We start from the raw sequence: 22,204 nt of genomic DNA on the forward strand, positions 1-22,204 counted from the left end.
GGATGATCGACGCCTGCTTGCCTGACTCTTACAGTGGGTATTTCTGGTGCTATATACCTTTTTACACCTATTTCAGGAATCAGAGTTGCTTATGAATGTGCCAGTGCCTTTTACTACATAACACTAAACCTAAGAGCTGTTTAGTTTACTCAGATTTGAAGTTCTAATTGCGAATAGTCCCTTTGCCTTTGCAGTGACTTCAGCAGGAGTAACAGCTTAAGGGGTGCGTGCACTTCAGGTGCCCAATTCTGCTTCCATAGAGCCCTCCAGGCACGGGTGTAAACTTCTAAAGGCTGTGATAAAACATTCTTGGCTTTATTTTTTTCCCCCCCTAGAAATAAACAGAGAATGCACTTTGCTTTGAAGAGCTTATTACAGGAGGCACAGAACAACTTGAAAATATTTAAGGTAAACAATCCAATCTCTCTGCTTGCTTTTTTTGCCTTGGCTTTTAAACCATTTGACTTTAGCACCTGAACAGCCCAGACCCTAATGCAAACCTGCCTCATCAGCACAATCACTGTTGGACCCCACCAAAAGAAAATGGGAAAATTCTTAGTTAGATTTCAAGTTAGGACAGGTCAGTAATAATTTCCCAGAACTAATTAGTCTGAAAGAATCACCAAGGAACAACTAATACAAAAGGACTTTTAAAGATGACCAGTTTTAAAGCTTTATGTGCTTCTTCAGGAGGAAGAAGATAAAGAACTTTGCTGCAACTATTTTTTTAAAGTATTGTTAGAGCACTCACACAAGCCAAGTGCACAGCATGCCTCGCTGAGGAAGGAAAAAGTTCCATCTTCTATGGCATTAATGTCGGAAAAATATAAAGCAGTAACTGGTGGCTTGTGCACATTTTCAGATTAATTCTAGGAAATATGATTCTTTGCAATTTATTTTCAGTATTAAACCAACTATTTGAATTACTTGAACTTGTATGAACTGTCCTACTTTTTCTGTTAGTACAGGTCACTGTCACACCTTTCCTGCCCCTTTTATAGCCCTCCGTTTTCCAACTTGACTTTTCAAAGAAGGTCGTTTCACATGGTGCTTTCTCACTGTTGACATTATTCAGAAAGAAGCGATAGGGAAATGTGCCAAGTATCAATTCACTTTTATTGCTCTGATTACTTAGAGTTGATTAAGTTGGGAGAGCAGCACTTGGTTTAAATGGGCTTTTTGGTCCTAATTCAAAGGTTGTTACCTGTGGTATCTGATTAAAGTCGAGGGCAAATTTGTAAGAGATTGGGAATGTGCGGGTTTGTATGCAGAGTGCTAAACTAATAACACTTCCCTGTGCTGTGTCTCTTTAAATCTGATGCTTTGATTAACTAAATATGAATAACTGGATTTCATTAAGTGCTTAAATTTTTTTTTTTTTTTTTTCCCATTTGCAGAATGGGGAACTAATTTATGGCTGTAAAGATGACCAGGACTCTGTTTCTGACTGGAACGAACTTGCTCGTCACTTAAAACCTTTCTTTTTCCCTTCCAACGGGCTGGTCAGTGGGCCGCACTGTACAAGGACAATTGTTAAAGAACTGATCCACGTTATCACTATGACGCTACTAAGTAGTACTGACGCCTGCAGGGCAGGTGATATGAAGACAGTTCCCGTTTCACAAGGAAGAAGCTACTGTGAAGCAAGTGCTTTTAATAAGGAGCTAGTAAGAAATGGTAAGAAATAATTTCTTGAGCGCTGTCAATAATTGTTACCATGTAATGATGCAGATCTTTGCCTCTCGTTTGCTGTTTAATACCAAGGCGAGAACGAAAACAGTGGAGTTTTAGTGACGTTTAAAAAATGAGTTCTAAGCTGCAGAACTTAGATAATTGTTTTTAATATGACCTTGTAGTGAGTACTTTTAGCACTGTACCTAATGACAGGGCTAAAAATAAATTCAGAAGGTGGTAGAGGAAAAATGGAAGAAAATACCAGTTTGAGCTGATAACCATCCTGGCTATTTGAAATGAGTGGGGAATTTTTATGTTGGATGTGATGAAGTCTGGCTGCTTTGTTGGTTTGTTATGTGACACCTGCTTCTTGCCTTTCCCTGCTCCTCCTCTCATTTTCTTTTCTTCTGCTACTCTGCTCCTGGTAAAGAGAAAGGTATGAATACTGGAGGGGAAAGGAATGGGAAGTGAGAGTCAGAAAACTGTAAATCGTGTTAATTCCTCAGTGTGTAAGTTTTGTAAAGCTCTAAGTATTGAAGATGCTGCTAGTTATCCTCATGACCCAAACAGCATGTTTCTTACTCTGCTTTTGAGGAAGATCTTTTTCATTGCTGGTTGATTTTTGCCTGCAGTGTGTTGGAGAGAGAGTTATCCTGCAGAAATGATAGTCAATACACATCTGGTTACACTACATTAAAAAGACAGGCTACCTGAAATGCTAAATTACTTTCTGCCAGCAGTTCATACTGTCGAAAGTGAATTTGTGGTGGCTTCAAACTCATGAAAAATTTCTCTTGTAGACTCAAACAAATAGATTGCAATAGACATGTGTGGGTTTGGGGTTTGGTTTTCTTTGAGTAAGTTGAAGAGTTGTATACCAGGTGTTTTACTCTGCAGTCAGATATGGGCTGTTTAAATGTGCAGGTAAGTACACGCACCTGGCACAACAGTGTTTGGAAACCGAAGTGTTTTGGTTTGGTTTGTCTTTTTCCCTGTGATTGGTCTAAAGAGTATTTGGATTTGCTTTGTGAACAAGCACATGTAATGGGCAAAAGATGACACTCGTGTCTGCCTTATTTGAAAATACATTTTCTTCTAGGTAAACATAAATTGGAAAGCTCTGGCTTACCGAGGGGTTGTCTCCTTTATAAAACCCTTCAGGCTCAGATGCTTGACATGCTGGATATTGAAGGACTCTATCCTTTGTACAGCAGAGTTGAGCAGTACTTAGAGGAATTTCCTGAAGAGAGGTAAGACTTGATGGCTTTTCTTCTCAGTTCTGATTAAGCGGGTGTGCAGACAAGATTGGTCCTATGCAGACACAACCGTTTTGTTCTCTCTTGTTGTGTTGTATACAACCTTCCTTCATGGTATTGCATAGTCTGAATTTTCTAACTTGAAATGCCAGATAACATAAAAGATGAGTCTTATTGTTAAAAGTTTTGATGTCAGTCACTTTGACCTGAATTTTTAAGTAATGAGTATGGGAAGTTCACAACAGGGTAAGAGAGAAAATGCCCCGTTCCTTAGTATGGAGGTGGTATATTTCAGGAAAGACACGGTAAAATGGATGGTTGGTTTCTCCTGCCCTGCAGTATTGCAGAGCTAGGACTCTGTCTGCAGGAACAGCGATGTTTTTACAGTCATTCTCAAGTTTATATTGGACTGCATACACCCTGCCCTATAAAACCCCGAATTTGGTATTCAGCAGCAATCCAGCCTTTCCTGCAAGGTCTTACAGAAGGTGGCAATCTGCTGCTGTCCAGCCTGCCCTTGTGTGATGAGAGTAGCTCCAAGTGCCAGATTGTAACCCACATCACCAGTGATCGAATCATACTTGAAGCTCAAGAATCTTTATCTTATGGCATTTCTTGCCTGGTGAAGAAATACTGGGCATTGCAAGCTGCTACATTTGTTCTCAAATAAAGCTTCTGAGTTGTAATAATAATTGCTCTAAAAAGCCTTGACTTGAATGTGTTTTACATTCTGGGGCTGTAATGTGCCTGTAGTTCTGCTGTTGCTCACACGAGGGCACGCTGGCCTCACTTGCCAGACTCTGCTTGTCTCCTCCAGCTCCCTTGGACTCCCGTTGGACTTGAAGAGTTATCTTACGGGCAACGGGTTGGCCTTAAGTTCTGCTTAAATCCCTTGCAGTGTGGCTTACTTTTGTATATTTAGACATTAAACAACTAATTTGAAAATGTATTCCTTCACCTGTGGGCTGTTTGTGTGCTGCAAACCCCGCTTTTATGGGTTCAGCTTTTGAGCAGGAATTCAGGTATTTAACATGGGAAGGAAGAAGCCAAATCTGCCATCCCCTTGCTAGCACACGTTACAGAGCTGGGGACGGAGCAGGGCCTTGGCAGAGAAGTGTATACCCCCAAGATTTTCAGCAAGGCTTCTGGGAGCTCCTGCAAACTGTTACAAATTTTGAAACTTACCCATTTTTGCAAAAAATACTGTTCTTGTAGTGGTACACAGGTGGCAGTGGATTAAGAATGATTCATCTTAAAAAAAAAACCCAAACAACAACCAAACAAATAAAACAAAACCCCAACCCTAAACAGTGGATCTTAAGTGATGTGAGAATAATAGGGACTGGTCATGGTGTTAGATCTCTTGAGTATTAACCTGTTGCCATGTTTATGGGTGTTACTGTTTTTTTCTGAGTATTCGGGCTGCTGAAGAAAGATCTCACTGAAAATCAGAAAATCATCTTGGCTGTCTGTAAATCTTCTTTTAAAATTTATTTAGAAGTACATTACAGATAGATGGACCTTACAACGAAGCGTTTTATGAGAAGCTGCTAGATCTTTCAACTGAAGATGATGGGACAGTAGCATTTGCGCTAACAAAGGTACTGTGCATGTTGCTCAAGCTTAATTAGACTGTCAATTTTAATAAACCCCTAAAGGAAAAGGAGGGATAGTGTGTTAGCATCACTGCTGGCTTGTCAGAAGTGTGTACGGTTGAAGTTCGTAATTGTGCCAGGGTGTGTCTTGATAGCAGAAGCAGTTAAAAACAAGCATGTTTTAGCACCAGTTCTGGAGAGAAAAATACAGCTGGTTGTTTCCTTACTAGACGGAGGAAGCATTTGCATGAACTGGTGCTGTTTTGGCCTTCAAGAATAGTGTCTGTAGGAAATAAACATGATTCCTACACAGGGTGCTGCAAAACCACTTGCTCCTGCTAACCATCTGTTACAGAGATCATTTCCAGCTCTTGAAGTACCGACGTACTAATACACGGAGTACACTAACCCCTTTTGTACAGGACAGTATGCTTCACTCAGCGAAATACAAATAGAATAGGACATTCCTGTTATTTCTGTGTTGTACAGGTGCAGCAGTACAGAATATCAATGACTGCTAAAGACTGCTCCATCATGATTGCCCTTTCACCCTGTCTACAAGACGAATGGTAAGAGAGACCTGCTGGTGAATGACTCCTCCTCAGTCAGAAATTGAAGATGCATTTGCACAGTTCAGCCAAGTCAAGTAACTGTTCAAAAAAGTAGGGGAGTGGTGTGTCCAGGTATTTAGCTGTGAGCATATCAATAAGGTGGAGTTCTGATTGAAGACATTTAGGACAAATGTCTGTTTCTGAAGAGTTTGAAGTTGATCAAAAGCGTTAAGGTTTTGTGTTTACTCCCTTCTCGAAATTTGAATTGACTGTTCATAGTAGATGTACCTGGTTTTAACTAGGTACAATTTTTCTGCCTTGGTGTCCTCATATGAGAGGTTTTTCAAGATGAGTTGCCTTTAACTGCCTAATTAGGATAAAACCAAGGCAATAGTCAAGAGATGGCATCTTTCTCTGTAAGGCAGGAGGCTTTGCCACAGTGTTACCCAGTTTGACTTGTGTCAGGGATAATAGTCTGCTCTTAGGTGGGGGAGTTTGCTTTACCAAAGCCTTGTTATTTTTGAGAATATTGCAAACTGTGTTTGCCCTGCAGTTCCTGAATAAAATGGTCATGAGGGAGATGACTTGTGCAATGGTTGACTTACATTAGTAAGTCCTCCGTCCTTCCAGGATGCTTGGACACTAGTTCTGATGCTAAATTTGTACTACCTTGAACCTGAGTAGGAGTTGCAGTGATTCTCTCTGCTTCTGCTTGTTACGAAGGCTGTTGCTCTGTGTGCATGCCACCGAGAAACAGAGATTTACTGAATACAAAGACACAGTAACTGAGAGTAATGTTTTGACTTAAGCTGTGTGGAAGCTGAAAGGAAAATGACTGGAAGAGGGGCCAGCAAGTTCACTTTTAAGACTGGTTAAGCTGGAGTTATAGCTTCCTAAATGCTACATTAGCTGAAGTTTATTTTCTTAGGCTCCCGTGAAAGTTCCAAGATAAACATTAGTCAGTTTTGCAGGGGACTTGGGATACACAAATGGTGGCTTCAGTGACTCACATGTGCCATCTGGTTTTGTTTTCCAGCTCTGAGCAAAGACCTGTGGTACTAACGTCCAAATCAAGATTCACCTTCTCTGTTTCGGTCCTCGACCTCGATCTAAAGCCCTACGAAAGCATTCCTCATCAGTACAAACTCGACGGCAAGATAGTGAACTATTATCTGAAGAACGTACAGGCCAAAGATGACCCAGTTATGTCCAATCTCTTCAAGGAGAATGAAGACTGCACATTAGTTCTCCATAAAGTGTAACCATTTCTTTAAGGTTCTTTTTATTCGAACACATTAGAAAGTAAAAGATTAATGGAATGCAATTATGGTGATTTTTATTTCTATTGTGTTCAGTGCATTTTTCAGCTGTGAATGTTTTTGCTTTAAGAAATGATCTCTAATTGGTATGCCTTTTCAAAGACATGGAATAGCACTAAAACACGCAACTGCTATATAACCCTAATGAATGTATTTAATATGACAGAACAGATAACGTGCCATACCTTGGAACTAGAGGACAGATCAAATTAATACTAAAGGTCTACTTCCTTAGAATGGAAAGAGCACAGAATTAAAGGTTTCCTGAAGTATTGCACTAACGTAGAAAGTCTAATTACTAACAAGAGAATTGCCTTGGAGCTTGTGCTTTGAGTCTCACTCAGACCTACTAGGAAGAGGGAGTGCTCTGACAAAACCTAATGGAAAACTTTAGCATTAAGTCCACTGAAAATACAAGTGAAGTGGCTACTCAAGTGTTACCGATCTGTGGAACTGCCATGTTACTGCAGAACACTTAAGTACTAATGCATGAGATTAAGAATGCCAGACTGCCTCCAGAAGTTTTGTGATCACCTCCTGTCTACCTAAAGCTTCTGAAACTAAGTGAAAAGGGTTAAAGGTAAGCGTCTTTGAGTTTTATGGGATAGCTGGACTCAACTGGTCTGACATACTGGTCTTTTATTTTCTATAGAGATGATATGCTGCTGCTGAAGGTGTAACCATAGCTCGCTCTTACCTAATTTAAATGGAGCTATAAGAATAATATATTCTGAGTTTTACAGATTACTTCAGGTCTTTCAGATTGTGTCAAACGTTGGCGTTACTTCACTGATAGCCCACGTACTGCGCAGCATGGGCAGCTGTTTTCAGGCTTGTTCTTTTTCAGTGACACAGAAACAAGGTGACAGTATCTGATTTTATTTTCTGAAGCTGCAGGGGGTCACTTTCTCAGGCTGAGTACTGGAGCTAAGCTGCTATCGCTGCTTCAGCAATTGAGGGCTTTACTTTGTCAACATTGGTGTGTGCAGCTGAAGGCTTGTGAGATGTTGGAGTAAAAGCCATCCTCAAGGAGGATCCTGAGCTGGAGACTGAGATCTATTCAAAACTGAGGGTAGTATGAGGAAACCTACAGACACTTTTTCCACGCACTTGGGGATTACGTACCCTGAAATGTGCAGAGATGCTACTCAAGCTCCAGTGACCTGCTGTTACCTGGATACAGGGTGTGCTTACTGGTAATGGTTTTCAAAACAATGTGGGTTAACTTTTTAAAAAATAGATTTATATTGGGATCTCATTGTAATGTTTGAATTGTTCCATTGAACCTGAAATTCAAAAAGCAAACCCAGAAAACCCTGTATATTGGCACAACTGAAGGAAGAAATATGAAATGCAGAGTAACAGCACTCACACAGCAACAGGGCAGTGACCCGTGTCAGCAACCTCCTGTATTCCACTTCCAGGTGGGAGCGTGCCTTTCTGGGCTGGGGGTGGGGATTGCTCTCACTGAAACAGATAACTACAACAGTGCAATAAGCTGGGAGCTGGCAGTGGTAAGAACCCCTTCTTTCCAAAGAAAACCTGGGGGAAAGAGAGCTATTTTTAAATCCAGAATTCTCTACCTGTTAGACAAGGGGAGGAAGGAAGGACTACCCACAGCTGGAAAGAGTTCAGGTGTTTGTGCTGTAACTGTACATACATTTCATATGGAAATAGCCATGTATGTGCTCATCCAACAGTTCCATTTTCATGCAAGAAGGAGCTAAAGATGGAATAATCTAAAGGTCACACAAAACTAGCTAAACCTGTAACATGGCAGTGGGTAAAGCAGCAATGGATTTTGCCTACCTACTGGATTCCAAACTTGAAATTAGGCTGCCTTAGACCTAACAAGGTATTTTATTATAGAGTTGCTGTTTATCAAAACGTAATCTCTGGCATTGCTCAGCTGGAGATTCTGACAGAAACCAATCTCATCTGTCAGTTTTCCCTGACCTACCAGAACAGCAGGAGACTATTTTAGTGATCAAATAGTGGATTATTAAAATGATGGTATTATAAGCATACTGTTGCTTTAGTTCTTGATTTCTCCACCTATTTCACCATTGTAATACTTTGTCATAACTTACAAATGGAGCAGGCAGTTGTACTGCTTGTGTGGTTAGAGCAGCTGTGGACTTGAAAAGGAAGTCTCTGAATATTACTCGTGAGTCCACAGTTCATGGGTTTGGGCCCTTGTTGCTCCCTACCTAAGAAGTACCTGACTTGACTTAAAATGGTGTGGGTTTAGTTGTGGCAGCTAGTGCAGAGCAGGAACTCCCCTGAGAAATGCTGAGAGTTCACACGTGAGCTAACGGGACGTGTGATGGAAGTGAAGGAAGGTTACAAGACATCTGTCTAATCTGTTTTGTTTCTTCAGGGATGAATGTATGAAATGTGATGTTTTCATAACATGTTACCTACTAGAATTTCCCCCAGAAGTAGGAAATCCAAACGAAGCACTGCAGCAAGCAGGAGTTAACTCTTCCATCTCTTAACGGAAGCGTAATGGTCCTTTCTTGTTTAGTTTAATGCTGTCTCTGCTCAACACTTCCATTGTGGAAAAAAGATACACCATACAGCTACCATTTTTTTTTTTTTTTAGCATAGTATGTCTTTGAAATCTTCCAATTGTCTACTTCCACCCTAATTTAATGAGAAAGCTATTTAACTCTTTGTTCTAGGAGTTTCTTACTGTTCTTCTGTCATTTTAAAATCACTGTACTTTTACAGAGCTGTGAAATGAAATGGATTTTTATGGACTTGATTTTGACAGTGCATGATCTTTTAACACTTTCCAGGTATCTAGAAAATGTTAAGAAGATAAACCACTCTGGTACATTAGTGATGCAGAAAGATAAATTTATAATGAAATCACTCTGTACATGTGACTATTTTATTTGGCATTTTTGTATTTAAATGGCTGTATTTATTTTCATGTCATGACAATTTATATATAACGTGCCATAATTGTACAGATAGCATGTTTTATGAGTATGGTTTCTAAATGGAAAATAACTTAATGTTTATATTCAATAAAATTATAGACTGTGTAACACAATATCTTAATTAAAACTACTTTTGAAATTGCTACCTGTTGTAAGTCACGCTGGTATTCATTTTTCCATGCTAACCACTCTGATGAGGTTCTCGATAGCTGTCTCAATCCCAAACAGCAGCAGCATGCTTCGGAAGTGGGCGGGCATGTTTTCAATAGTTGCCATTTTCTGCTCCAGGACTGCAAGAAAAATGTAACAACGAACATGATTTTCAAACAACCGCACTGTTACTGAAATGTCAGCATTGCAGTTGTGGATAAACCAGGTTACCTGCTGTCTGGAAGAGGAAGACACGTGTGTTTGGTAAGCCCTTTCTTTTAAATTCTACAGGAGGTGAAGCTTAGCTGCTTGCTGTATTGGGATTTCTTTGTCTGCTTGGGCTCTGCAAGATGGATTTCCATTTTATTTAGAGCACAAGTCTTATGAGGAGCAGCTGAGGGAACTGGAGGTGTGTAATCTGGAGAAAAGGAGGCTGAGGGGAGACCTTCTCGCTCTCTACAACTACCTGAAAGGAGGCTGTAGCAAGGTGGGGGGTCGGTCTCTTCTCCCAGGTAACAAGTGATAGGATGAGAGGAAATGGCCTCAAGTTGCACCAGGGGAGGTTTACATAGGGTATCAGGAAAAATTTCTTCACCCAAAGCGTTGTCAAGCATTGGAACAGGCTGCCCAGGGCAGTGGTGGAGTCACCGTCCCTGGAGGGTTTTAAAAGATGTGTAGGTGTGGTGCTGAGGGACATGGTTTAGTGGTGGACTTGGTAGTGTTAGGTTAAGGGTTGGACTCGATGATCTTAAAGGTCCTTTCCAACCAAAACGATTCTGTGATTCTGTCTTAGGCAAAAAAAGGGGACAGGGCCGCCTACGTGAAAGCTCAGAAAGGGTCTCTGGAGTGAAGGGCGTTACCTTGCTGCGGTACTTTAGTCAGAAGGTCCAGAATAGGCGTAGTTCTCCCTTCTTCATCTATGTGTATCTTCCAGACAATCAGTAATTCAAACCTGTATCCCATACACAGAAGAGTTAGGTAATGAGGCAACTGTCTTTAAGGTTTTGTCAAAGCAGAAAGGACAGTATTCAGGAGTTTCACACTCATTATGCTCTTAAACAAAATTCACCTCAGGTAATGCAACTTACCCATCTCTGAGAATCAGAGACAGTTCTGTTTTGAACCAAGGAAAACTGCTCATCTATTGACAAGGAAAGGTTATTGCTTCATTTCCAGGTACATTCAAATTTTAAACCTCAAGGATTTTTTTTCCCCCGGTTCTTGTCATTGTCCCTCATGAACAGTAAGTTTCTGTGGTGCAGTGGTAAAAAGTGAGATAGGAAAAAAGGAGAGCTAGTCCACCGCTGCCCCACCCTGGATGTAGCACCTGCACGCTGGGGTCAGGTCTTGTGCTTAGATACAGGGTGAAAACAGGAAAATAATTTCAGAAGTGCTGGCATAAACAGTCATGTTCTGGGTTTGGAATAAGGTCCACCCTGATATTGTTCATGGCCTTGTTAGAATAATGCACAGGGATAAATATACCCAAGGCCTAGACTCCTGCGCTTGTTTGCTTTGAATTTTTTTAAAAAATAACCATCCTTACTCCTTCAAGAGTGTTTTTTGCAAGGCTAATTATTATTTCCAGTTTTCGCAGTGGGACAAGATGACTGCGCCACGCTAAGCGAACAATTAGGCAGTTGGCTTCTGCAGGGGAAGTTTTTCTAGTCAAGAACACAGAGATCACTCTAGAAGAACATTCATACGAGTTTTGCCGCTTCGTACCAGCCCATCTGCTTTACTGCATTTTGCATTTCCCTCCAACCCCCGCTTTTAGGAGTGTTCTGAGTAAAAGGGAGGCCTTCCTAACCCAAAGCTGATCTGCACAATAACAAGTCAGGGCGAGGAGGGAGTTCCCTTTCTCAGGGGTGTTTGACCAGTCATGACTGTAACAGTTTCCTTTAAATATGGTTTGTCAGCCTGTTGCCACTTCATTGTTAAAAATCCTTTGAGAATCTGTGCACAGCTTGCTCTGGGATTTTGCTAACAAATTAATATGCAAGTGTATTTTCTACCAACCCACTGAAATGATTTTAAATTCTTCTATTTCATGATTGTGGGCAAGAGGAAATGTGTAATGGAACTTGGCACCTGTCGACATGAAGAGAAATTGTAAAATAAAGCAGCTTATTGCCTGTGATGGTCTAACAACAATTCATTTCAGCAACCCAGAGTTACAGCATTTAGTTTTAAATGGCAGATTTGGCTAAACCGAGACAGCACTATCTATTATGGTTTCTTTGCTCATTCCACAAAGAGATATGATGGAGGGAGCTATGCTTTGTTTCCAGTTGTTTCCATATAAATTAGTGCATGTTATAGCGAAGATGTAATAGAAGGGAATGGGCTGGTCCCTTCACAAAAATAGTTACTTTTCTTGGCCCTTACACAATTCCTGGACAGTGATAATAGTATTGTCTCATATGCAACGTGAAGAATTTTTTTCTCTATTTAAAAACCCAAACCTGCCTGACCATGCCTAGCAGGGAGCTCCAACAAATCCAGCATGTATGGTAGAGTAATAATAATAAATGGCAGTGCAATGCTCCCCTCCTTCATCCTATTTCCTTCTACAACAATGGAAAAAAAATAGCTACGGTTGCTTTCAGTAACCCGGTAACGAATTTTTCTTTCTATTCTTTAATGGCACAAAGACTAAAGCACTGTGCTTTGCTTCAGTGATGTGTGATCATGGCACCTCCTACCACCAGAGGAAGGATGAGCTGTAGCTGACAGGCTGCCGCACTGGCCTTGGCCTGCGGGAAGGGCTCAGCTCCTTCGGCCAGGCTCAGGGGTGGGACACTCTGCCTTACCTCATAGTGAGCCCTTGCCAGTGGCCCACCCTGTCACAGCGAGAGGGCTGATGGCCTCAGCAGCTGTTCTGCCCATTGCTCTGGCCATGTCATGCAGAAAGAAAACCAAGATGGAACGGATCCAGCTGAACCTGACATGTTTTGTGATGTGTGAGAGGGAGGATGTATCCCACATTCCTAAACTTGGAATTTAGACGACTCATTGTAGCATGAGCTTCCCAAACCAAGCCAATAACAGATTTTTTTTTCCTTAAAATGCAAATTAAAAGCCTGCTAGAGCCCCCCCCCTTTTTTTTTTTCCACCTAGGTTTTTAAAAGAGTGGGCACACATGGTAGCAATACAATTGCTTGACTTATCTAAGAAGGCCCACATGCACATGGCCTGTACCTGTATCTTTAGTTTTTTTTTTCTCCTAGTGTTTTTGGTGTGGGGTTATAGCCCTAAAATGTAACACACACACCATCCAATCTCTGTGTTTTGAGGCATTATAAAGTAAAGAGTGACTTAATGTTCAAGTAGACCACTTAAACCACTCTATGATTCTATGTATAGATTGTCAATATGCATTTCACAATCCCTTATCTGCATAAATCAAGAAATGTATTTATTCACTTACCCAGAAAGTTTGGGGTTCCTTAGACTGATATAATCTCCCAGCAGTCCTTCTGGCAGGGTCACCACATCAGGATATTTGCCCTGTGAATAAACAGGTCCAAAAAAGGGTATAAATTAGATCAGAAAAATCAGAGTAGACAAGGTGGTTTCTAGCTGGGGCTTTCCAGTCCCAGTGGCTTTTAATAGGCTGTCACTTTTAGCTTGCATTTTTAACAGTTAAGAGTAACGATACTAATTGTTTAAAAATCTGACATGCTTTTTAAGTTTCAATGGTTAGTTTTTTTTAGTATCATTCATGTGATATCAAGAGATACTTAAATATGTTCACCACAGAAAAAACGAACAGTATTGTGCACCTGTACAAACAGGCCTTAGAAGTCCTTATGCAAGACGTAGGAAACCTTGAAAGACTATTTTTCAACTAAGTTCTGTTAATCCGATTTAATAACATGTTAAAATACATCCCAGTTTCACAAATAAAACCCCACACCCCTTACTAGTACACTCTGGTTTGCTACTCCTTTTGAGAAAGTGGGTCACCAAGTTCCATACAGCGCTTTGAAGGCATAAAGGCAATGAGATACCAAAATAGCCACTATTATGGAAATATACTGGGACAATGGAAAACGATAAAACATATAAAACTACTGACTACTATTAAACTTCCATGTTACTGGGAATTAGAGCTATTTTCAGTTACTACAGTGTGCAAAGACTGAGCATCGCTCCATTACTTTGGTAGTGCATCTAATATTTTACAGTCTCAACGTGTGTATCTCGAATCACCTAAGACGCGTAACTTTTGCTAAAACTATTTTAAAAGCATGTAAAAGAAAAGCAGAATAGTAGCTTGTATGGATTCTTTAGAAGTAATGCAGCATGCAAGGCGACAGGTTACTCAGAGTACGAGGAGATGCATATCAATATACTGCAAAAGAACACAATTACTGCGTCCTGCAGGGACACGCTATTGCAAAAGAAAACAGAATCTAGGCGCAGGCTGTTATCGTGAAGGCTTCACCACTGGTACTTGCTTGTACTGTCTCATGTACTGGATACAAAGCTGTGTTCCAAAAATTGCAGTTTATAGAGTGTGAAAAATCTGTCAGCCTAAACCTTTCTGCAGCGCTCCCAGGGCTAGCGGTACGTCTTAGGGAGAAGGAGCAGGAGAGCGCGGCTGAAAAGCACTGGAGAAAATGAGTTCGGTTTTATAGGATTACGCCTCATCTGGCAGACTGAAATTGCTACCAGATGTGACCTTGCTCTGGTTTAGGAATTTATGACGAACTGAAGGGGGTTTGTGCAGAATGCCAAATGACATAAAACACATGGAATTTGCCAGTTTTAATTTCTGTAAAGTATCTAGTACTGTATTTACCATGGGGATAAAGGCCACGATCTATCCTGGGAACAAAGACACGTAAGGGGCAACAAACGCACGGTAGCTACAGCATGAAAACATGGCTGATCTAAGGGTGCTCCCCTAGCAGAACAGTGATCTTTTTTCAGCTTTGCTGCCTGTGGAATTATGCTCCTCTGATGACAAAATAAAACAAGTTTTTCAGGCTTTCCTTCTCAACAACCCATGTCTTTGATATTCACTCTATGCCTTCATTTGTCTGGTATCACAGGTCTTGGAGGATCCAGCAATCTCTTATGTCCCTCCTTTACAAGAGATCCCAAGTATACCATAGCTATACACCGAGTCATGTCTTGTCTTCCTCCGCCCATACCGAGACCTTCGGGAATCACAGAGTAAAGAGTTCAGAGGCACTAGGATAAGAGCTCCAATTTTCAAACCGCTGTAAAAAGCACCCATGACTTGTTTGGGAGTTCCCGTGTAGCTGCCATAATCAATGCATTTACCCCCAGCCAGTCAGTGGTGTTTTATGTTGTACAGAAACCAGAGGTGTGTCAAGGAGATCTCAAAGTGTATAATTTTCTGTTGTCTAAAAGCTTCCTTGTACCTAGGAGAGACTGCATTGGTGAGCTCTGCACACAGGAAACAGTTATTCTGTGCCTTAAATAAATGCCAGGGTTTTGGCAATCCATCTGAATGCTGTGAGAATCTGATCTTGTGTGAAATTCACAGGATTTGGGATAAGATCCAGCTTCTTAGCAGGAAAAACGATATCTTAGCAATCCACAAAGCACACAAAAAGCCCAAACACAAATACCTACATCTCTCTTCAGGCATATCATGTGCTAAAATTGAAGTCGTAACAGTGGCACGAAGCGGTACCTCGCCCAGACCCACAGCAGGAGGTGTCTGCCCATCGCACCTAAGGGTGATCCTTAGAGCGATCATGCGGCAGAAGCAGGAAGCGAAACTCCCGCAGCCAGGACTAAGCTGAGCAATGTTCAACACTGACAATGTAGGGAATAAAACCCAGGAAATAGAGTCACACGATCTGCCTTTCATATTGCACATGTAAAATGTAACGTCTGTATCCCACAGGTAAAACGTGGGGACCTGGCACGTAACTGAAAAACCAGGCACACGCTGTGCACAACCTGCAACAGTCCTGACAGAGCTGCAATTCCAAATACACTCGGTGGGTACCGGATTATCACCTCATCTTCTCTGCTGTGCAAAGTTCCTAAGTGTCCCCCAGGGAAAAGAAAAGCCGAGCAATAACCAGGGTAACAGAATGACCCAATCCACTGAAAGGTCCCTTGGGCAAGTCAGATCCTATGGGATCTCATAAACTGGACACGGGGCAACTGCGAAGAGATCACATCAAGTAGCGGGATATCAGATGGGAAAGATCAGCTACAACTGCATTAAGCAAAACCTGACTTTAATCAAGAAATATCTTTCCTCAGATGACTTTTAAATGTCAGTTGATGATCAAAACCAAAAGCCCATGCTATTATTACTTCTGGGCGGAAATAATTTTTCCAGCTCCTTCAGGAGTCCAAGCAGGGAATCTTATGGGAACTTCTGTCTAAACCAGAAATAGTCCCAACTCACAAGGGGACGGCCATCACAGTCTTCCTTTCTCCCACAACAGATTTTACACACACACACAGGGCAATCCGAGTGAATGAACTTGGCGCATCTAGTCTTAAAGAAAATATATTCTTCAGCTGTTTACAACAGCATTGCAATTTTCCGCATACTAAAACTCTTCAAAGGAAAATCTTGCAAGTTATTCAGCTTAAGAGCCATGACTAAGAATGCAAAGCAAAATTGGCAAGGCAGAAGCGATACTAAAAGCAGACAAATTTGCTTCTAACCCACTTGTGAAGAAAATATGCTACTCTGCTCTTAGAAGGAACAACAGGTCACAGTCACTACTAATTCTGAACTTGCCATTCTGTTAGAAGGACACTATATAAAGAGTGCTAAGCAAGTCATGCTGCTATGAGTCCCTCCGTGGGCGTAAGCTACTTCTAAATTTACCAAAGATGCTCCATTTAGGCTCTGATTTGGGGTGATTTATATGTATGTTTTGCTCAGCTAAGGCCACAGTATCATCCTCTGAAGTCATGCACATGGTGGTAGCATCAAGGCCTTAAATAACGACATCAACGTAACTTCAGGAATTCAAATACAAGTTATTTGCAAAAATGATGACAATTCTGGACACCGTAGAATACCAATAACGACATGATTGGAATCCAGAAGCATTAAACAATCAAACCCACTGCCACCAGTCTGCCACCCACTGCAAACATCTAGGTGAACCCCTTTAGTAGCCATGAAGTGGGAAGCCCTCCCAGCGTACTTGCCCCACGCACGCCTGACAAGAGCCTGAATTCAGAGCAGCTGTGTTCTCCAGCAGTCTCCTCCTCTGGTTTTAGCAGCAATCTGATTTTGAAGTTGCAGTAGTCTAACTCAGATAACAACAAAAGGTAGAATTCTACCATGATCAAGTCCTACAGATACTTAAAAATAGCAGTCACCAGGCTACAAAATGAAATTAAGTGCAGCAATTACATTTTTGGAAAGTAGTTTGTATTTCCACTTTTACTAAGCCTTCTGCTAGCCCAGATAACTACAGTTCCATTTATGAGATCTGTCCTTACGCACATTGCTAAAATATTTGGTGCTAACTTCACCAAGAACTATTATCCTCAAGCCACAAACTATGTTAATCTGTCATAAACCAAATGCTGCACATAAATTTTCAATTATCTTTTTAGAAATGTAACTTAAGTTGCTTTGATGAGTTTCATTTTTAGATATTGGACAATACATTTGTAAATGCTTTTCAATTAACTGAAATATTTTATCTTCTAAAACAGCTGTCACCAACATGAACATGTAACAAGGATTTATACTTTCCCATATTTTTAAAGCACAGTGGCAAGCCCCAAGTCCATGAAAAATTTCTCCAAGAAATTTAACTTTTCTGGTACCAACATGCACCTCAGACTTCAACAAATAAGTCAAAACAGTCTGCCAATACAATGTCATCAAGAAATGAGTAATGCTTTATCTAAAAAGAAATGAATCCTATTTTTTGTTCTTTCCTTCCTCTCCACTGCTCGACTGGGCAAGAGCAGCACTGTCTAGATTGATGTACGCTCCAAATCCGATTACAAGGATGAAAGAAAAACCAGTGATGCAGGCAGATGAAGATGTATAAGATAGCCATGGTTTTGAGAAGGTTTTTGTCTCAAAGCTGCATTTTTTTGAGACTTCTTTTGCACTGAAAATCAACAGGACAAGTCTGGAACCTTTAGAATACACGAGGAGAAGAGGAACCCATGCCCTGCTGATGCCACAAGTTTATCACATGATTAAACTGATGTTCTTTATGTAGAAATTTTTGCTGTACAATGGCAGTATTTGCGTATTTTTAATAGAATACTGTAAACACTACCAGTGTCATTAAATATTACACTCAAAGCCTGAAAGGTCTGAAATTTGACTATGGAAAGCGTCATATCACAACATCCAGTAACAGACTTCCAGTCTGATGGACTGGAATTACTGAGTCAGAAAGACAAACGCTTCAACAAAGGGAAAATTCCTACAGAAAGACTTTTCGGTTTTAACGTGCTATAAATTAGATCAGATTTCATCTCAAGGTTCATTTAAAGGAGCTTTTAAAAAATACATAAAGAAAGAAACATGGTAATTGCCATTTAAATGTATGAGCACAATCAGCAGATCTATACTATGTCTCCTTAGGGGTTTGTTTCGTGCCCACCGAACAGAAAGCACTGAACAGGAGGGACAGAAATGGTTACTTTTTCACAAAGAAACCCAGACTCATGATTGTCACACTGAAATGCTGCCAGTGTTACAAAGACAATGTCAACTATGGGCAAACCGAGCACCCTCCACTGCTTTAAGTCTGGCCAAATAAACACCAGTCCATTAAATGACTACCCAACATCAACATAATTCACTAAATTATTGTTAAACTGACGAGCTTTGTCTGCCAAGATGTGTTCTTGTGTATGTAAAACTGATGCAAATGGAAAGTGACTGAATTTCCTCTTATTTTTCCTATGTTGCACAGGTAAAATATAGACATAAAATATCGCAAAAGCAATGAATATAGAACACAATGTAACTTACTTTGAGAGAACTACTCAGAATTCCCTTTCACGTGATACACCTCAGAATCTGAGTATGTTTACCTTATAGGCTGACATGTTTAAATCTTTGTTTCTTCAGCAGCTTAATAGTGGAAACAAAGGTCATTTGGAGCTACTGGGGTATTTGTAAGGTTTAAACATTTACATTTTGAAGGAAAAAACACTCTATCCCATGCCACGTATTTTTTGGTTGAAAAAGAAAGTATTGTTTACATGCCATTTTATATTCTCTTTGGTATCTTTCTGTGGAAACAAATTCTGTATTATCTAAAATCTGTCCTTGGTATGTAGAGTATTGATTACATTATACTTAACATTTACACATGGGCTTTTGCTTTAAAGTGTGTAATGAGCCAATGGGACAAGAATTAGAAGATGCAGTGAATCCTCAGTCCACTGGTTTTCCCTTGTACAGCCATTTACTGTGTGTACGTACATGCATGATTCACAGTTTTAAACTATTTTCATAAGCTGGGTTTGTTTTTTTTTAAATGAATTCCACTACAGCAATAGAGGAGCATTTAGAAAGCAATTTATCCAGAGTTACACCATTATTGCCTACTGATATTTGGAGCAATGCTGTGGCTATTCAGAGCAATGCAGGACTGGGATCTCACTAAAAATCAGTAATTTTTAAATTTTAGTTTCTAGAGCAAGGAAGTTTATCACTGTCCCAGTTATGCATACTTTGGGAATCAGTGTCCCACTCCTTGTTTGATCTGTCTCTGTGCATATGAGTTTGTGATAGATCTTCATAGAATCATTTAGGTTGGAAAACACCTTTAAGATCATCGAGTCCAACCATAAACCTAACGCTGCCAAGTCCACCATTAAACCACGTCCTTAAATGCCACAAGACTGTGCAATTAGAGTAAGAAATACAATACATAATTGCTGAGGTAGCATTCGACAAATTATTTGAATACCTAGGGTCAAGGAAAAAATCTCTCGCTCTAACTTCCGTCTACACTAAAACATATGGAACACAACGTAACACAAAATATTTCTGTATTTCTCCAAGGGCAGCTAGCTCTGCACAAAACCCACTCAATCAACCCCACCTTCTGCACTCTAGTACTATTTTACAGTAATTCCACAAGATGCTAGTCTCCATTTATTGCCTCTCCTCATGCAGAGACCTATTCATCCTTAAAATGTTAAAGATGTTTTAAAAAGCAATAATGCTGTATAAATTCTACTCACTTTTATACTTTGCTTTAAAGAAAAAGTATGGCTGAGTCCAGTATCTGTCGGCTTAACAACACTGATGTTTTGGGGAGGGCTGTGTGTGCTTAAGTAACACTTTCCTATTGGCCATTTGGTCATCATGAGATTCAGCCTTGAGTGACAGACATAGAACCATGGGGAAATCTAGCATCATCATAGCCCTACTTGACCAGATTTTGTTTTCCAGGACTAAACCCAAATATCCATGCTAGGAAATAGGCATTGCTGAAGCCTCAGCACCAAAACAAGTTCTGTGTCCAAACCAACGTGTTCGTATGGCAAGATGCTCAAGTGGAGTGTGCTATTAGCTTCTGCATGACCAGTGCATGTGGCTTTGTGAAGACAAAGGCAGTTTGGTCTGTGCCTGAAAGATAACAGTGTTGTAACCCAAGGTCAATGATTTAAATTAGAGTAAAATATGGCAATCTTTTCAGGAAACAGTGTGTTTAACTAAATCTCAGTTAAAGTGCAAAACTACAAACACTATTAGCACATCAGAGGTCAACTCTCATCAGGTTGTTATCATATGGTCAGGAAGATGGCAGCATGCTTTTATTTTTGGATAAACATAAATATCAATCTGAAGCAACTGGGATATGTAATAAATTATAGCTATGAAAACAAGTTGTATCTACTACTGCAGGAGAAAAACTTTGACAAAACTTGTTTTTAAACAACAAAATATGAATTATAGAACTATAAAAGAGAAACATTTTGTAAATGTGCTCTTGCAAGCTATATATTTTTTTAAATGTCTACACCGAAAACTGCCTAAAATGCTTTGCAAGGGCTAGAATCATATCGTCAAGTACTCAAAGAATGGCACATTGAAAGTTTGAAGCATAAAGGATCTCAAAAGTCACCATCAAGCTTCTCATTTTGTGCAATTAAAGGAACTGAAACCAAGAAAAGACAATGCACTTTCCCCCTTCAACTAAATTACACGGCATAAACCCACTGTATTCGCAAAATGGATTTATGAAACTTCGGCACTCGTAATTATGTCTCAGAATAAACACATCTTCCATTCTTCCCATCTAAGTAAACGTTTTACTCAAGTACAACAGTGCTGCTGGTGATCTGTTATGCAAATTACACAAAGCTACAAGTGTGATTAGAACCAAAGAACAAGCTTACAAAAAGAAGTGCACCATGAAAAAGCAGTTCTGTCTACGTGGCAGTCATATTACATCTTACACACTGCCCAGCTCCCTTCTTTTAAAACTAAAACCACAAGTGATACTACCAACGTGCATGTTTCCTTTTTGGTAGAGTACAGGAAAGGAGAATTTGGGGGGCAGACTTGAGGAATAACAGTATGAATGTCACCCTGGACAGGGGAAATCTTTGCAGATGTTTACCAAAATTCCCTTACAAGCTCAGGATACTCCTGGTTTCCTCCAGTAGTATTACGTACAGCTGGTTACTTGACAAAAATTGCTCTGCATCCACGTAGTTTCAGATCTGTGTTTTTTAGCAGACCAGAGTTACAACTCAAGAGTTACAGATCACTTCGCTAAGATTCAATCTTACAACTACCTCTTAAAGTTAAGTCAATGCTCTACACTAGTACCTGAAACCAACTGGGAGGAAGTCTTACTCATCACCAGCCCAAAACCCGCGCAGCATTAGCAAACTGCCCGTGAAGTTTCTTTGCTTTGTTCTTTTTATCCTTCAGTTGATCACAGCTTCTCTTTTTTTGGCCTCTACTCTATTTCCATTGCCATTTATTTTCCTTCTTTCACATTTCCATAACATTATTTTTCATGCTTGATTCAACAATGATTCTACACTACACGATTCAGTGTGTCACTATTTGCTATGTCACTATGAATTTACCATACTATTTGTATTTTCCTAGTTGTATCTAGGCTGTATGCCTACAGAAGAGCTAAAGCAGCACTGCCGAGGCCCAAGGACACATCCTACTGTGTCTCTTACAAAACATTTCCTTTCAATATCACTTTGCATATGGTAACCATATGTTTATCTGCAACTTAATTACAGCAGACTGGGAATAAATTAAACACATACTAGAGGTTTATTTTTAAAATGTGAGGGAAAATAGAATTAAATGAGAATGAAACCTTGGAAAGAACAGGAAGGAATAACATAATAAACACGTAGTGAACACAGAAGTTGCAGATGTTTTTTCTTAATTTTTTTTCATTGCTGGGGAAGCGACAAGTCTTCTCTCCATTATTTCTCTTTAAAAAAAATTGCCGAGGCAAAAGATTTCCACTAGTTTATGAAAAATTATACTCCTCACCAATGATGCGTGCCCATTTACAAACCAATGTTTCTAAAAGCAAGAGCACCAGGGTACTGTGTTCCGTGTTTGTTTCGACAGCAAACAGGCGCATTGGAAATTAGAATACACTTCCCCAGAACCGCTGAAAAGACTTGCAGGTCTGCTCGCCCTCCTTCAGACACTCGGTGTGTCCCCACTGGACACCTCGCACTACCCCTAGGTTTCAAAATGGTCTTCTCCTATTAATG

General features: G+C 40.2%; 2 protein-coding genes across 6 annotated transcripts in view; one reads left to right on the forward strand and one right to left on the reverse strand.

Moving 5' to 3' along the window:
- The window catches only part of IPPK (inositol-pentakisphosphate 2-kinase), a 59,171-nt gene extending 49,721 nt beyond the window's left edge, over positions 1–9,450 (forward strand). For 3 of the 4 annotated variants that reach the window (XM_068419903.1, XM_068419902.1, XM_068419900.1), the window contains 6 exons: positions 336–408; positions 1,398–1,677; positions 2,774–2,924; positions 4,429–4,531; positions 5,015–5,094; positions 6,113–9,450. In XM_068419903.1, the coding sequence (XP_068276004.1) occupies positions 336–408; positions 1,398–1,677; positions 2,774–2,924; positions 4,429–4,531; positions 5,015–5,094; positions 6,113–6,338 (913 nt within the window). In that variant the 3' untranslated portion in view covers positions 6,339–9,450. The remainder of the gene's footprint in view (positions 1–335; positions 409–1,397; positions 1,678–2,773; positions 2,925–4,428; positions 4,532–5,014; positions 5,095–6,112) is intronic. The other variant, XM_068419901.1, reaches the window with a different exon arrangement.
- The window catches only part of CENPP (centromere protein P), a 157,957-nt gene continuing 137,692 nt past the window's right edge, over positions 1,940–22,204 (reverse strand). The window contains exons 7-10 of one of the 2 annotated variants that reach the window (XM_068419910.1): positions 12,924–13,003; positions 10,354–10,445; positions 9,490–9,633; positions 1,940–2,095 (exon numbers count right to left, since the gene is read on the reverse strand). In XM_068419910.1, the coding sequence (XP_068276011.1) occupies positions 9,512–9,633; positions 10,354–10,445; positions 12,924–13,003 (294 nt within the window). In that variant the 3' untranslated portion in view covers positions 1,940–2,095; positions 9,490–9,511. Of the gene's footprint in view, positions 2,096–9,301; positions 9,634–10,353; positions 10,446–12,923; positions 13,004–22,204 lie in introns of those variants that run through there. The other variant, XM_068419909.1, reaches the window with a different exon arrangement.

Source organism: Nyctibius grandis, chromosome 29 (assembly GCF_013368605.1).
Source record: "Nyctibius grandis isolate bNycGra1 chromosome 29, bNycGra1.pri, whole genome shotgun sequence".
Taxonomy (NCBI): domain Eukaryota; kingdom Metazoa; phylum Chordata; class Aves; order Nyctibiiformes; family Nyctibiidae; genus Nyctibius; species Nyctibius grandis.